Source organism: Pipra filicauda, unplaced genomic scaffold, assembly GCF_003945595.2.
Source record: "Pipra filicauda isolate LSUMZ 115617 unplaced genomic scaffold, ASM394559v2 scaffold635_size200075_pilon, whole genome shotgun sequence".
In the NCBI taxonomy this organism is placed as follows: Eukaryota; Metazoa; Chordata; class Aves; order Passeriformes; family Pipridae; genus Pipra; species Pipra filicauda.
Window position 1 is genome coordinate 185,942 of NW_024104793.1, and position 14,119 is coordinate 200,060.

General features: G+C 47.5%; 1 protein-coding gene across 1 annotated transcript in view; it reads right to left on the bottom strand.

Moving 5' to 3' along the window:
• The window catches only part of SLC4A11 (solute carrier family 4 member 11), a 92,834-nt gene extending 79,828 nt beyond the window's left edge, over positions 1–13,006 (bottom strand). Inside the window, exons 1-2 of the mRNA XM_039388339.1 lie at positions 12,504–13,006; positions 1,532–1,582 (exon numbers count right to left, since the gene is read on the bottom strand). Coding sequence (XP_039244273.1) covers positions 1,532–1,565 — 34 coding nt within the window. The 5' untranslated portion in view covers positions 1,566–1,582; positions 12,504–13,006. The remainder of the gene's footprint in view (positions 1–1,531; positions 1,583–12,503) is intronic.
• Positions 13,007–14,119: the final 1,113 nt, after the last annotated feature.

Consider the following 14,119-nt stretch of genomic DNA (forward strand, 5'->3'; position numbering starts at 1 on the left):
TTTTTTTTTTAATTTGGATAGTTCAAGGAAGATAAGACTGAGTCCTGGAAGGGGACATGTAGGGCTCCATAAAATGCCAGGACAGAGAGCTGTGCTTGTGTTCCCTGGGGCAGGAAGGGTTGGGATGAACTGAGTTGCTGCAGAAGACACACAGCTTTGTCCTGCACCTCCAAACCCAGCAGTGTTTCTCACCAAATCCTTACAATGCTTTCAGCCAGAAGCTGGAGGCTTAGCCACCTCTCCAGGTCCCAACCTGGATCACCCCCTTACATTCCCAGTCCTCAAGAAAGCCCTAATCACATCCCAAGGGGCGACGAGCGAGGTGGAAGGAAGGAGCAGGGCTACCAAGACCTCCTGCCCCACATACCCTCAGAAAACCTCCCCGAGGTCAGGCATTAATTTCTGCCCTTCTGCAGCTCAGAAAATATCTCCCGCTAGATATGAAAGGACTTGCTTCCAGTTTCATCCTTTGAGTCCCAAAAGTTGACTCCATATAACGCTTTCAGAGAAAACAAGTGAGCCAGTGCCAAAGGAATCGCTGCCGCCAGCAGTGCTGGATTCTCTGCAGGTGACACCTGGCAGACATTCAGCTTCTCCTTCCAGATCTTAACTCAAGGCTTGGCCCCCTGGAACAAGAAGGATGAGCCCTGTGACAGCTACAAGCATCTCCAGGCCTAAATAACTGGAGAGTTTTAGTCTTTTCCTCTCACCATTTGGAAGTCCTGGACACTCCAAGCACTTCCAAGGGCAAGAAGCCTCAGGCCCTGAGGGACTGCATTCCTAAAGGGGCTGGTGTGGAGTGGAACTCTCAAGAAGATCTCTCCCTAATACCCTACACGTGCTATTTTTGGAGAAACACATGGCAGGGGGTTGGAACTAAATGATCTTTAAGGTCTCTTCCACCCAAAATTATCCCCCAAAATCAGAAGTTGGGGCTTCACTGCACTTCAAGTTTGATTACAGGACACTTTGTCTCTTTATTAGTTGAGCATCTCCAAGCTCTCAGTCACCTTTGTTGAGGCAGATGATACAAGTTTTGAAATTCCACCACTGAATCTTGCTTCAAAGAACAACAACAAAAAATAAATCTTTGTGCTAAAAGCTGCATCTGCCAGAGCCATCCAACATTTACCACCAACATGCTCCGTGGCAGGACGTCCCCAAGGGGATCCAACACCTACACACGATCCCCACTCCAGAAAAGGAGATGAGCCAATACACCTGCCAGGCTGTATGACAGGAAAACATCATGAAAGGACTTGAAAAACAAGGAGCCACCCAGAATAGTCACTGATGACAATGTGGAGATGATTATTTACTGCTTGACTATCTCAAACATCTGCAGGATTTGAAAACACAGAGTCTGCTCCCAGTATGAGATGACACAACCACCACACGAGACTGTTTTCACACCACACTCAAAAGCTAAGTGGATTCTGTTTCCCCCAGTTCAAGTTCTCAGCTCCCCCTGTAGTGCAGCTCTCCCTCCAACAAGGTGGAATTGTGGACAAAAAAGTCAAATAATACTTGCCACTCTCTTCAAAGAAGTATCCATTTCTTGACATCGCTGCTGGTGGGGACTCTGGAAAAAAAAAAAAAGGCAGAAAAAAAGGAAACATAAGAATCATCAAAATTCTGGATGTTTTCACCTTCCTGCTAAACTCACTGTAAACCTGGATTACAGCAGAAAGTCACTCCCAAAATACTGCAGACATCAGAATGTCCCAACTTTAACCTTTTAATAAACTAAGTTGATTGGCTTTAGTATTTACCAGAACTTTCCGATACAGCCACAGGCAGCACTTGAAAAAAGTTAAGTCTCAGATATCTTGGACTGGGACCACAAAACATAAGAAAAAATTTCAGGATAAGCCTGATCATCTCAGTATCTATCAAACCTGAATAAATATGGCAAAAAAAATACAAGCTAATAATCTAAAAAGTTTTTATTAAAAAAAATACAAACCATAACAAAGTCCAGGTTGTACCTTACAATCTAATAAAATAAACAAGTTTAATGTGGAAAAAAAAAAAAGTCAATTTAGATGAGAATGGGACTTCACATCCTATTCTGCTGCTCCTAATCAATAGGATATCCCCAAAACAGTGCTTGGCACTTGGAGATAAGCCCCAGAACACTTCAGCCTTCCTTGGCCACTTCCTGACTGGGGTCCTGCAGCAACACCATCTGCACCAAGAGGGTCTCACAAGGAAGCCAAACTGGGAAATGACACTGACCAAGAGCAAACCCACAAACACAAGAGCACCAGGAACGAATCCCCACAGTTTAATGTGGAACATGCTTTTTGTCAGCGAGCCAGTCCTGCAGGACACTGCTGGCCAGGTGGGTATTGAACATCTCTGGGTGATAAAACAGCACAGGAGCATCTGCTTTTGGGTGTGATCAAAGCCTGGTACCCAAACCCAGCCTGGCTGCTTCGAACACTGACAGCCTGGCACAGCTCAGCCTGCGTGGGCAGAAGCACCAGGTTTCCCTTACAGGTGCGTGGCCCATTTTCCAGGGAGAGAACAGAGCTCTGGACTCCAAGCCTTGAGCGAGAGTCACCCAGGCGGTCCCTCTGCTCAATGCTGCCTCTTTACACGCTTCTTCCCAGCCAAAACGCAATCAGACAGAGGAATAGGCTTGCTCTGTCTTTCCCCACTTCATCAGGCTAATCAAACATTACCTACGCAAGCCTGGGATGAATTTGGGCCAACAAGGAAAGAGGCTTTGCCTGCCTTATTGTTCTGCAGATTAGGCTTCCTGCTTTCCCTTTGAGGTACAAGGCTTGTTTCCCAAAGCCCCTTCTTTCTCTACCCCCTAACTTTTGGCTGATAGATAGCAGGCTTTTTTACTCCCTTTTACAGTGGTGCCCCCTTCGGAAGCATCACAATTCATCCCGGTCCCCCGGGAGCCTTTGTGCACCAGGCGGATACAAGTCACGCCACTGACTGACGGCAGCACCTTCCAGCCCTTGTGACACTTGTCACCACTGACAGCACTTGGCTGGGCAGGTTCCTGAAGGGACACCCTGATGACCATTAAAGAGAGGGCCAGCACATAAACCAGAGGGCAATTCAAGTGTCTGGTCCACGGGAGAAACACAGTGTTCCAAAGTTCATCCCAGAACAATGGGGGCCGGAGGAACAAAGGCACCGAAACTGTGGCCAAGGGGCACCCATTACACGAGTCAATTGTTTCCCTCCACCTGGAAGGGAAGGAGAAGATCCATCCAGACTGATTAGCATGCTAATGATCAAAGGAAAGTTCTTTAAAGAGGCTCTTATTGTGTAATGATTGCATTTACGTATTTCAGGGAAACAAACAAATGGATTACCCAAGGAACCGACATTCCCACCAGGATGGTATATCCATTTCTCCCTCCTGTTATGGCTTCTGAGGGAGCCTGGAGTAACATGTTCATCCTTCACTGGGCAAAATGAGACACCTGGCTTTTCCTTTAACTGAACACAGCTATTCCTACAGGTTGATGATGTCTAATGATCAGGAATTGCTCGGTTTATTCCTTGGAAATTTCTTCCACATTGCAGCATTGCCTGGGGTTGACATGGCTGATAAAGCAAAACACTTCAGCCTTTGAGCAAGAAGTCACCACAAAAACCACCATAACCACCTTTACTTTGGTGGCTGCTTGGACTGGGCATGAAAAGGGCAAGGCTGGGGTGTTAGAGCAGGCAGTGCCATTTCATTAGGTGGCACTCGTCCCTCTGAGTCACTAATGAGCAACAGTCCCCCAGGCAACACGCTCGGGCAATTATGTTGGAGGTGCTGTTTTTTCAGATGAGTCATAAAACAGAGGTCTTAACCTTGTAATTAAAGATGCAATGGCACGTTTGGGAAAGGAAAAAAAAGAGAGAGAGTCAGGCGTTCACCCTACTATGTCCTGGCAGAAATCCAGTCCTGGTAATTTGTCTTCTCCCAACAAATGCTGTCCCACAGCACCAACCCAACTCAGACTTCCAAAACAGCCTCGTTGGCGCCTTTGGAAAAGCTGTTACACCCCCCCTCCACGGAAGGGGCTACGCACATGAACAGCAGGGACCTGCCCAGGAGGGAAAAGGTGATGGGGTGTTTACACAAGCCCAGACACAGGCAGGGAGGGATGGGACTGGTTGAAAGGTCAAGGGATTAAGCAGGAGAGTGGGAGGTAGGACGGGTAAACTGGGGGCTACATCGTCTGCTCCTTCCCTGAGAATATAGAGAACACAACACCCACCCAAGTCTTTCACAGAATAATTCGGGTTGGAAGGGATCTCTAAAGGTTATCAAGTCCAACTCCCCTGCCAGGGGCAGGGACGTGTTCAACTCTATCAGGCTGCTCAGTGCTCTGTCCAATCTGATCTAGAATATTTCCAGGGATGGGGCATCCACCACCTCTCTGAGCAATCTGTGTCAGTGCCTCACCACCCTCACTGTACGAAATTTTCTTATCTGTAATCTACATTGACCCTCTTTTAATTTAAAACCATCACCCCTTGTCTTATCACAACAAGCCCCTCTAAAAACTCTTGCCTCCATCCTTCTTCTAGGCTCCCTTTAAGCATTAAAATCTCAGAGTAAGGTCTCCCCAGAGCCTTCTCTTCTCTCCAGGCTGAACAACCCCAAGTTTTTAACCAAGCAGAACGACAGAGACAGATCTCAGGGGGGATTTCAATGAATATCTTCTTTCCTCCTTTCACATCAATCCCTTTCTCCCCATATTTCCCAGAGTTCAGCAGAAGTAAGCATTCCTTATGCTAATGGATGCTACCTAAGGCCAAGGCCAGCTAGGTTGTGCTTAAGTGCAGGCTCAGTAGCAGCCAGCAGGACAAACACATCAGCAGCTCCATCTGCCTCCTCTCTCACGAGGCTTATGGGATTTAATATCCAAGGTCTTGACTCCTTAGCCATGTTTTGCTGGAGACAGGAGCAATGGGTTTGAGTTGTGCAGAGCCCTCTTTTCTCCAGCAATCAGGTCCATACCCACCTGACCACACACCAACCTGCGTTTCCTCTCCCCACCTCACCTCCCCTTTGGAAATTAGAAGAGTTCGACCACGGGGCAGTTATAAAACACCACAGTCATGGATGCGAGTGTTCGGCTTTGGGAAGCTTGGGCAGGAACACAAATCTCCCAGTTCATCAGGGATCAACATGATAACGGCTCCAGGGTTTGCCTGAAGCTCCAGGAGCGTTTCCATGAAGAATAAATCTTCCTCCAGCCCGCAAAGGCTGAGGAGTTCCCCCTCTCCACCTTCACACCGCGTCCCTCAGACCCACCAAAGCCACCCTGTTGGTTCCTTCAGCCAGGTTTTCTTTCAGAGATTTCAACAATCAAAAAAAGAAAAAAATCCAAGCAAAGCAATTCCAGCAAGGTCAAGCTTCTAGAGACAAAGCTAGAAAGCATTACCCCAAGGAACTGAGATGTACAGCACTCTCATTCCTGTGCCCTCAGCATCTCTCACCATGTCCTCATTCTCCAGACTCTCACTCAACACCAACAAGGACAACCAGACTCTCCACCTGCTCTCCCTCCAAAAGCAGAACAAGATGTCACCTTCCACTATCTGCCAAAAAGCACAATTTTAAGCTCTTTTGACAATTTAAGCCGTGCTTTTCATTTTCAAGAGTTAATTTACTCCAGCAAATAAAGTTTCTACTGCCACCCCACTTTATTCCCTGCAGGGATGTCTATTAAATGAGACTAAATTGGAAAGGCACAGTGTCACTACTTAGTTTCTTCTTCAAAAGGAAAATTTCTGAGCTTTCTGAGCACTGAACTCAAAGGTAGAAGTGACGACCTGAAGCGCTGCAGAAGAGAAAACAAAGCTTATTTCTTCAGACTCAAGGATTCAGCTTAAGATTTCCTGAGTAAGCAACTCCCCTTGGAGCTGAAGCAGTGGCAGTGACCCCAAGAGCCACCAGGGCAGAGGTATTTCAGAATCACAGAATGGTCTGGGCTGGAAGGGAGCTAAAAGACCATCTCATTCCAACCCCCTGCCATGGGCAGGGACACCTCCCGCCAGACCTACATATGAAGTTTACTTTTCAACTGGTAGCACAGTTGAGTTTGCTGTTTGTTTAAGGTGCTTTGTCGTAGGTCTGGGACAACACCAGATGATCCACCGTGGGAAGCAGCAGACAAGAAGAGGGTATATTTCCTGATTTCTGACATTCTTATCATTTTTACATTTACATTGAACAACAAAGCCCCAACCCTGCCATCCTCCATTATTAAATTCCTGTGGGCACCGTGTCTCGGATCTAATAACCCATTTCAACTCTCTTGTTTTAAAGTTAGTAATAAGTTCTTCTCCTGAGCCTTGCAATATTAGTTGGATTATGAATAAAAACACATTCTCTGGATACTTGGGTAACTCAATTACAATGTTCTGCTGCTGGCATCTTCCAAGTAAACAGCCCTCTGCAGCACAAGCCTTATATTGAAGTAAAACACAGCTCTGCAACAGGCTTTCTATCAGTAGTACCACAGCCTTTGGCTTTTAGGATTTCTCTACAGTAAATCTCTCACAGTTTTGGTGGCTTGATATTTAATTGGAGTTTACTTCGAGACAACACCAGTTCGAGAGGGTTATTGGAAAGGTACTTTTTTGTTCGCAGACTCTTTAATACTGGCAGCTCTCAGGCTGTACATCTGGAGAATTTGGTTACCCCACAAGTACTGATCAGAAAACATCAGGTACCTTCATCACCTCTTACTCAGGGTGAGCTCCAATATCCCAATTTCACAGAATTTGCATCAGAAGGGACCTTAAAGCCCATCCAGTTCCACCCCCTGCCATGGGCAGGGACACCTTCCACTACCCCAGGTTGCTCCAAACCCCATCCAACCCGGCCTTGGACACTTCCAGGGATGGGGCAGCCACTACTTTTCCCACAAATTCAATTTCCACATCTTCAAAATTGTTTTACTGGAGCTCTCAGGAAGTTCATCAAAAACTCATCAGCACGTGCAATGTCCTGCCTTAAAGCTGATAAGGCAAAACATTTCAGTGTCCAAGAGAGAAGTCACCACAACAAAAAAAAAAAATCTCTTATTCAGCTGAAAAAGCCTTTAGACTTTCCCCATTTCCTCCCAGGAAGAATTACCAATTCTCACTGTGACAGAATGAAGCTGGATGGGTAACTGGAAAGAAATCTACTTCCCAGAAGACATTCAGGGCTTTAGCTTTCAAGCAAAGTTTTGGCTACTACAAGTTGATTTCCAGGAGTTTGTCAGTCAGTGTCCATCAGACAGTGGGGCACCCAACTGCACAGTGGGCAGTGTTGCAGTTTTGCATCCCCTCAAACAGATCCAGGCCAAATTCCAGGTTGGACAAATGTATTGTCTCATCCAAGGCTTTGATCCCAGTGGGAAATGATGCAGTTTCCCCTGTGCAAGGCTCCACCAGACCTGGTGTTCAATATTAAACTCTGAGATCACTTCTTATTCTTTGTTCTCTCCACCCCAGCATGAATTAACATCCCAGGACAAGGCACCAGGCAGCTGCACTCAGGTTCCTGCAGTTTGGGGCAGGGGGGAGAGCCCCAATTTATGTGCTTTAAATACCCAGTAACTAAAGGATGCTGCTCCCCTCCACCTTCCCAAGTCAGCACAAGCACAGACAGACTTGAGAGAAAAATCACACACATGAGAAATAATATCCCAGGGGAAACCTGCAAGAGAGGAGGACTTTTTTTTTTTAATTATGTGGAGCAGTGACTGAAAGGAGCCTGCAACTGAGCTTAAAAATCTCTGTGTGCAGCAAGAGCTCAACTGGAGGAGGATGAGGAAGCCTCAAACTCCTTTAATAACACAACTGTATCACAGCAGAACAGGACAAGAGCTTGACAAGCAGCAAATCTGATAACACTGACGAGATGATCAGCTCCAAATATATCAAAACTACGGTGTTTTTTCCCCACAGAGCCTCTCTTGTGCTCTTAAAACATGAGATTCTGGGAGTTTTCAGGGAAGAACCAAGCAGTGTGGTCTCTTGGTGGAGACATTCCCTGCAAATTATTTAAAACCAGTCAAGTCAGCAAGAAAGAATGGACAGCAGCACATGAAAAGCTATTCTGCCTCAAGTTGCCACTTGTCATTTCTATCTACACCTTCAGCAGCTGAGTCCTCCCCACAAGCCCTGGATATTTCAGCTGGAGAACACTGGTGAAAGCACAGCTCATGCTGGCACAGAGATAAGAATATGCCCCTGTGCTGCTGTTCTGGGCAATCACAACCGACAGACAGGGCAAGAGCTGGAGATTTGACTTGTTTTTTCTCTACACCCTGAGAGGTGTGACAAAAACAAACAAAACAAAACAACCCCACCAAAAACAAAGAAAAGTAACCACAGAAATCAGGGTTTCAAAACTGATCGCTGCAATTCAAGGAAGTGTAAGATGAGTAAGGGATGACTGTTAATACTCAGGCAGGAAAATGCCTGGTAAATAGTGGATGATGTTGCCTGTGGCAAGCCCAAACACTGCCCTCTCCCCAGAACATATTGATAATGGCAAAGGAAAACAGAACAGAAATGACTCAAGAGGGGTAAAAAGACCTTTTGTAAGTGATTAAATGGGAAATATCAGCACTGGGAGTTCCAGGGAGTTTTTTTCCTCGAAGGGCTGAGTCAAAAATCAACTCAGGGACAGCTCTTCACTGCAGAGTTGCCCCTTTCTCAGTGCAGACACACATCCAGCCCCAGCAGAGCCTGATGGGGGATAAACCCCTTCCTTCCCAAGGCACAGCAGAGCCCTGTCCCTCCTCCATTTATCCTTTCTCCCCCTCGGTGGCAGGGCTGCAGGGAAGGGCTCTGGAAGGACAGGCTGCCCAGCTCCACAGAGCACCAGCTGTGGTCCCTCCTCCCCCCTGCTACATCCACGTCCCCACCACAGATGCCTCAATATCTCCCCAAGACCGTTTTTTACAGCACCAGTAGAGGAGCAGAGAGTCAGTGATGTATCAGTCAGCAAGTTAAAAGCCCGAGGGCACATTCCAGCTGGTCCCCACTGGAAGGACAGGCTCCCCTCTGCCCACACCTGCTGCTCCCCACTTCCCTCAGCTCATCCTCCTCCTCGTGCAGCTGCCAAGCCACTGCCAGGCACGTCCCCTGAAGGAAGGATGGACAGCCTGCCTGGAGATTTAGCACAGGCAGCAGGATGGGGCACCAGCAGGTGCTGGCACTGCTCAGCAATAAAACTGGTGCTGGCACGGCTTGGCAATAAAAAAGGGATATTTACTGGAGACTTTTACCTAAATGGGTCCATTAAAACATCGTCTGCATGCAAATACCTACGAGAAATCAACTTCTAAACTGCCTTCAAGAGGCTCAGAGGATGGTCACACCCCAGGAAGATTTAAAGCTACCCCAAACCCCTTCACCTCAGTAAGCTTATAGAAGACAGTGTTGCTCAGAGCAGACACAGAAGAGGAAGGTGTTTTTAAGCAGCCCAGTCCAATGGCAAATTGGTGCTTTATCCAAGAGACTCAGACCTGTAGGGACACAGGCTTTGCCCTCCTTATGTACAAACATGTCCTCTAGCAAACCTTTGACAGAAACATCCTCTCCTGAAAGGCAGTTGTAAAGAATTATTCATGTTTAACACACTCCTCTTGCCACAGAATTGCACAGATGCTATGCAAAGTCAATACCTTCTTCCCCCTGCATTCCAACTCAAAACATCCCTAAAAGATTATCACTCTTTCTTTGCTTCCCACGAGGGCTTCATTGCCCAAAAATACACATTTTTAAGGCTAAGAGGTCTGGATTATCAAAACTAAACACCACACCCCCTGGAAGCGTCCCATTTCTCTGAATTTTGGAGAACACAGCACCAGTTCTCTTGTCATTCCCAGGGTTATCCCAAGGTGCACAAGTCACCTGGATATAAAGTTTTGCTCCATGGATGTATCTAAACAGTGTCCCCCATCACAGTGTGACCTCCCCAACACCCCAGCCCTGATCCAGGCAGAAAACACAACTTTTTATAGCTCTGAGGCTCAGCAGGCACTAAAGGAACCAAATCACGGATTGTGTGCAAGGAGCTGGATATTCCCCTGAGGAAGGGAAATGGTGTGAGGAGGTCTTAAGTTATGCCAGGGCCACTCCAGCAGATGAAACCCCAGAACTCATTTTCACAGTGGCTGCCTGTGAAAATAAAGCATCATATTGGAAGGATAAAGCAGGAAGCATCCTCCTGCCTTGCTCCCTCCCAGGCAAACACACACCCACACACAGGCTCAGGGATCACAAATGCCTGCTCTCAAAACCTTTTCCTCGCTGCACCGAACGATTCCCCCCCTCATCCCCCCTCCCAGGCTCCCTCCAGAACAGCCAGTGCAATAAAACCACGGAATAAAAAGTCACTGGGTGCAGCAGTGACAGAACCACCCCATCCACACTCGGGTTTGGATTTTCCAGGAGCAGCCGGCTGCCCAGGTTGACTCATCAAAATTTAGCCCACCCAAACAATTAATATCCAAGGGTGCCTCCCAGAGGTGAGCTGCAAGAGGAAGCCACCCTGTAAATCCAGAGTCGTGAAGCTGCTTTCCTAACAGGATCTCTAATCCCCATCCAGTGGATTTCTTGGCCAGCAGGACAATTTGAGCAGCAAGGGAACAACAACCCTTTGGGATTCGGCTGGCAGACTACTGAGCTGTTCTCCCCTTTTTTCTTTTTTGAGGTTGAAGAGGTTTTGTTTCGTTGGACCCTCTAAAAAAAGTGATTTAAGGCTCGCAAGGATTTTTTGCCTCGGTGCTACATGGAGAGGAGTGAAAGCCAATACCTCCAGAGATCCCACAAGCTGGCAAAGGCCCAAGAACAGACCAGTTGAGGCTCCTCAGCAGACTTTTCCTGAAACATTTAAATAATTTAGAAAGCATTAACTCTTACTGACAGCTCCTTCCCTTGCAGGGCTGTATCAGAAACCTCATCACTTTTAATCCAAAAGGATAGACACTGCAATAGCCCCAAATCTTGGTCAGGGTTGAATATGGCTTTCAAAAGGTGCCTGGGGTATTTTTTTCTTCGCTGAAACGCCTTCCTTGCACAGGCAGGTCTTTCAGAGACCACCACCTGCCACTTATCTGCAGTGGCACTGTGTAAAACATGCAAAAATGGTTAAGAGACAGTCTGTCAACATTTCCCTTGCTTGGGGCTATTCAGAGGAAGGGAGCTGTTCCCTGGAGTGGTTCGACTGTATAAATACTGTAAAAATTAAGCAGCACTGAGGTGTAAACTAGTAGCTCTAAGCCCTTCTTTGGGGTCAAGTAGAAGAGATGCTGCAGCACCACCAGTCTCACACCATAGCATCTTCCCCCCAGGGTGCCAGGGTCATGTTTTGGAACAAAGTGCATTTTCATAAAGTTTTTTTCCCCCTCTATCTTATCACCAATAGAGATAAAAACGGCTGCTAAAGATGCAGCAGTGGCTGGGCCAAGCTCTTCCAGTAAAGTTATTTCTGTGCCCCTTCCCACCACCACTCCTCAAAAGGCAGCTGGATGGAACAGGGGACCAGCTCTAACCCCCACAAAACCAGAAGTTAGGCCAAACCCAAGATCTCTACTAGAAATGGAAGCGGAGCACTGAGCCCAAGGCACCTGATCAACAAACACATTTTCAGTTTTGGTTCCAATCAAGACACAGAAAGAAAGAAAAACCTCCTCCTGCCATGGAAAACGAGAACAGCCCAAAGGAGACCAAACAGCAACACAGCTTCACTCCACAGCCCCAACCATCCCCTCAAAACCAAGGCTTGCAATTCCCAGCAGGTTCAGCAGGATAACACCAATCACCCCACACAGTTTTCCATGTTTAGCAGCCATGAAACAACAGCAGTGACCACAGGAACACAGGTGGGGGCAGAGGCAGCAGCACCAGATCCCATTTTGCCGTCCATCATCAATCCAAAGCAAAAAAAATGCCCCAGTCCAGTGATGAAATAATTGCAGATTGGCACTCCAGGAGATAATGCCACTCATTAGGACATTGTTTATGGTTCATCTACGTGGCTCCCATGGCTACAGCAACAGGGATGATGTTTGTGAGCATTTAAGAGACATTATAAACATGCATTTTTGTCTTCACTCAGTTTTCCCCAAGTGAAACATCACCATGTAAAGCCTCACAGACAGGGATGTGTCAGCATTAATTAAGAGGAAAAAAAGCAGAAACAGGTAAGCAGCTCTCCTGTGCTCACCTCGAAACTGAATTCCAACCCTGAAATCCAGCACTCTGGTGAATGTAAATGGAATTCAGGAGGTATCCTCCATCCTTAAACACAGCAGACACCCAGCACAGGCAACACATATCATCACTAAGCAGCAAAGCCCATTGAAAACGCATCAAGCCCTGCCTTACTTTAGCGAATTAAATAATTCAACAGCTGGAAGGGCTGGTTTGTTGGTTTTTTTTTTTAAGATTTCCTGTCCAAACGCATCGCCCAGCAACAGAGTAGAGTGCTTCAGTTTGAGGAGGTTTTCTGTAAGACCACAACTTACCTGCACTACTCCTTTAACAGAGATGCTGCTCCAGTCCCCTCCCGGCCGCTCCCCCCCCGGGATCCACCACACTTGTTCCCAAATCCCACTCGCTCAGGTGGCCGAGGCAGCGGCGGCGGCTCGTGCTTTTTCTATGGCTCCAACGTTAATCCATCCAGGGCATCTTTCCCCCTCACTTCCAATTGGTGAGCGGCGGATGGGTGGAGTGAGAGCGCGACCCATTAGCTCCCAGATGGGCTCCTCAATCCCGGCTCTCTCCAAGCCGGGAGCCGCTAATTCCACACACCTGCACGGCAACCTCTGCACATGCCACCAACCGCCCCGAGAGCCGGGATTTGGGATTTCTCCTCCAGCCACCCAGATCCCGCCGCCTCTCGGAGCTCTTCGCCTCTGCCAGCGAGGAGGAAAAGCAGGATAATTAAAGTGACCCAGCGGTTGGGAGCCGCAGAGTTTTGCTGGATGCTGTAGGGAGAAAGCTCCTGTTCCTCCTTAAAAAAAACGCCAGCTTTGTGGCAGCCAGGCTCAACTGAAGTGAGAAGATGCTGTACCTTACAGAGAGAAGTACAGGGAAAGCCAGAGGATGTGAAGATGCACGAAGAAAGGGGGGGAAAACCTGCTGCTCAAAGGTAGATACAGCAAATTTCTTAAAGATACAGCTGCCTGCCCGACTGCTGGGCTCTGGTGGTTTATCCAGGCAGCAGTGCAAGGGTTACTGCATGAATTCAATGAGCAGCCTGCATATGGGAATGAGAAACAGGGCAGTAAGTCTGTGCTCTAACTCCTAGAAAATAAAGCTGAAAGACCTCACCTCATCCGAGGAGACTTGTATCCAAAACTCTCAGCCCAGCGCTGGACCTAAAAAGCTTTGGAGGGAAGATGCCACATCCTCTCCCCCCTGCTCCAGCCTATTCTACTGCTTCACTTTCCTTACAATTCAAGATTTTCATCACAATAAGCCAAGGCTCCCCCAGCTGAATATTTAAAACCCGGAGGAACGGTCTATGCCGGCCAAAAAAAAAAACAACAACCAACCAGAAGGAAAAAACCCCCAAACTCCCCAAAGCAACGTCAATTCAGCCTTAGAAAAGGCAGAACCCTAAAAGAATAAGACAGAAATAAATTGGTGCATTATCCAAATGTTGGCAAGGCTGGCTCGCTCCCCTACAGTAACTCTGACAATTACTGTGACTTCAGTAAAAAAAAAAAAAAAATTCCCAGAGATATTTACCAGGAGGCAGCAAACGTTTCCCGGAGCAAAGCAAGGAGAGGCAGGACCCGGCTCGGGAAGGGGCATCACTTCCAGCAGAGGGATTCAGTCAGAGCCTCATACCCCCATCTCCAGTCCCTGCCACAGACTTGTTTCCGCTGCACGAAACCACAGGCAATGCATGTTTTTAAACACCTCCCACGCATTTTCCCTGCCGAGACTGCTCATCCAGTCTCCTCCATTTTTTTTTTTGCATGCCACCTGACGAGCTTTTCCAGGTGAGACCCATCACATTCCTACTGGTAATACGATGCAAAGGAAGCACAGCGTGGTTCATGAAGTGTTGAGGCTGGAAGAGACCCTGGGAGGTCTCTATTCCCAATCCCTGCTCCAGGAAAAACCACCTTTA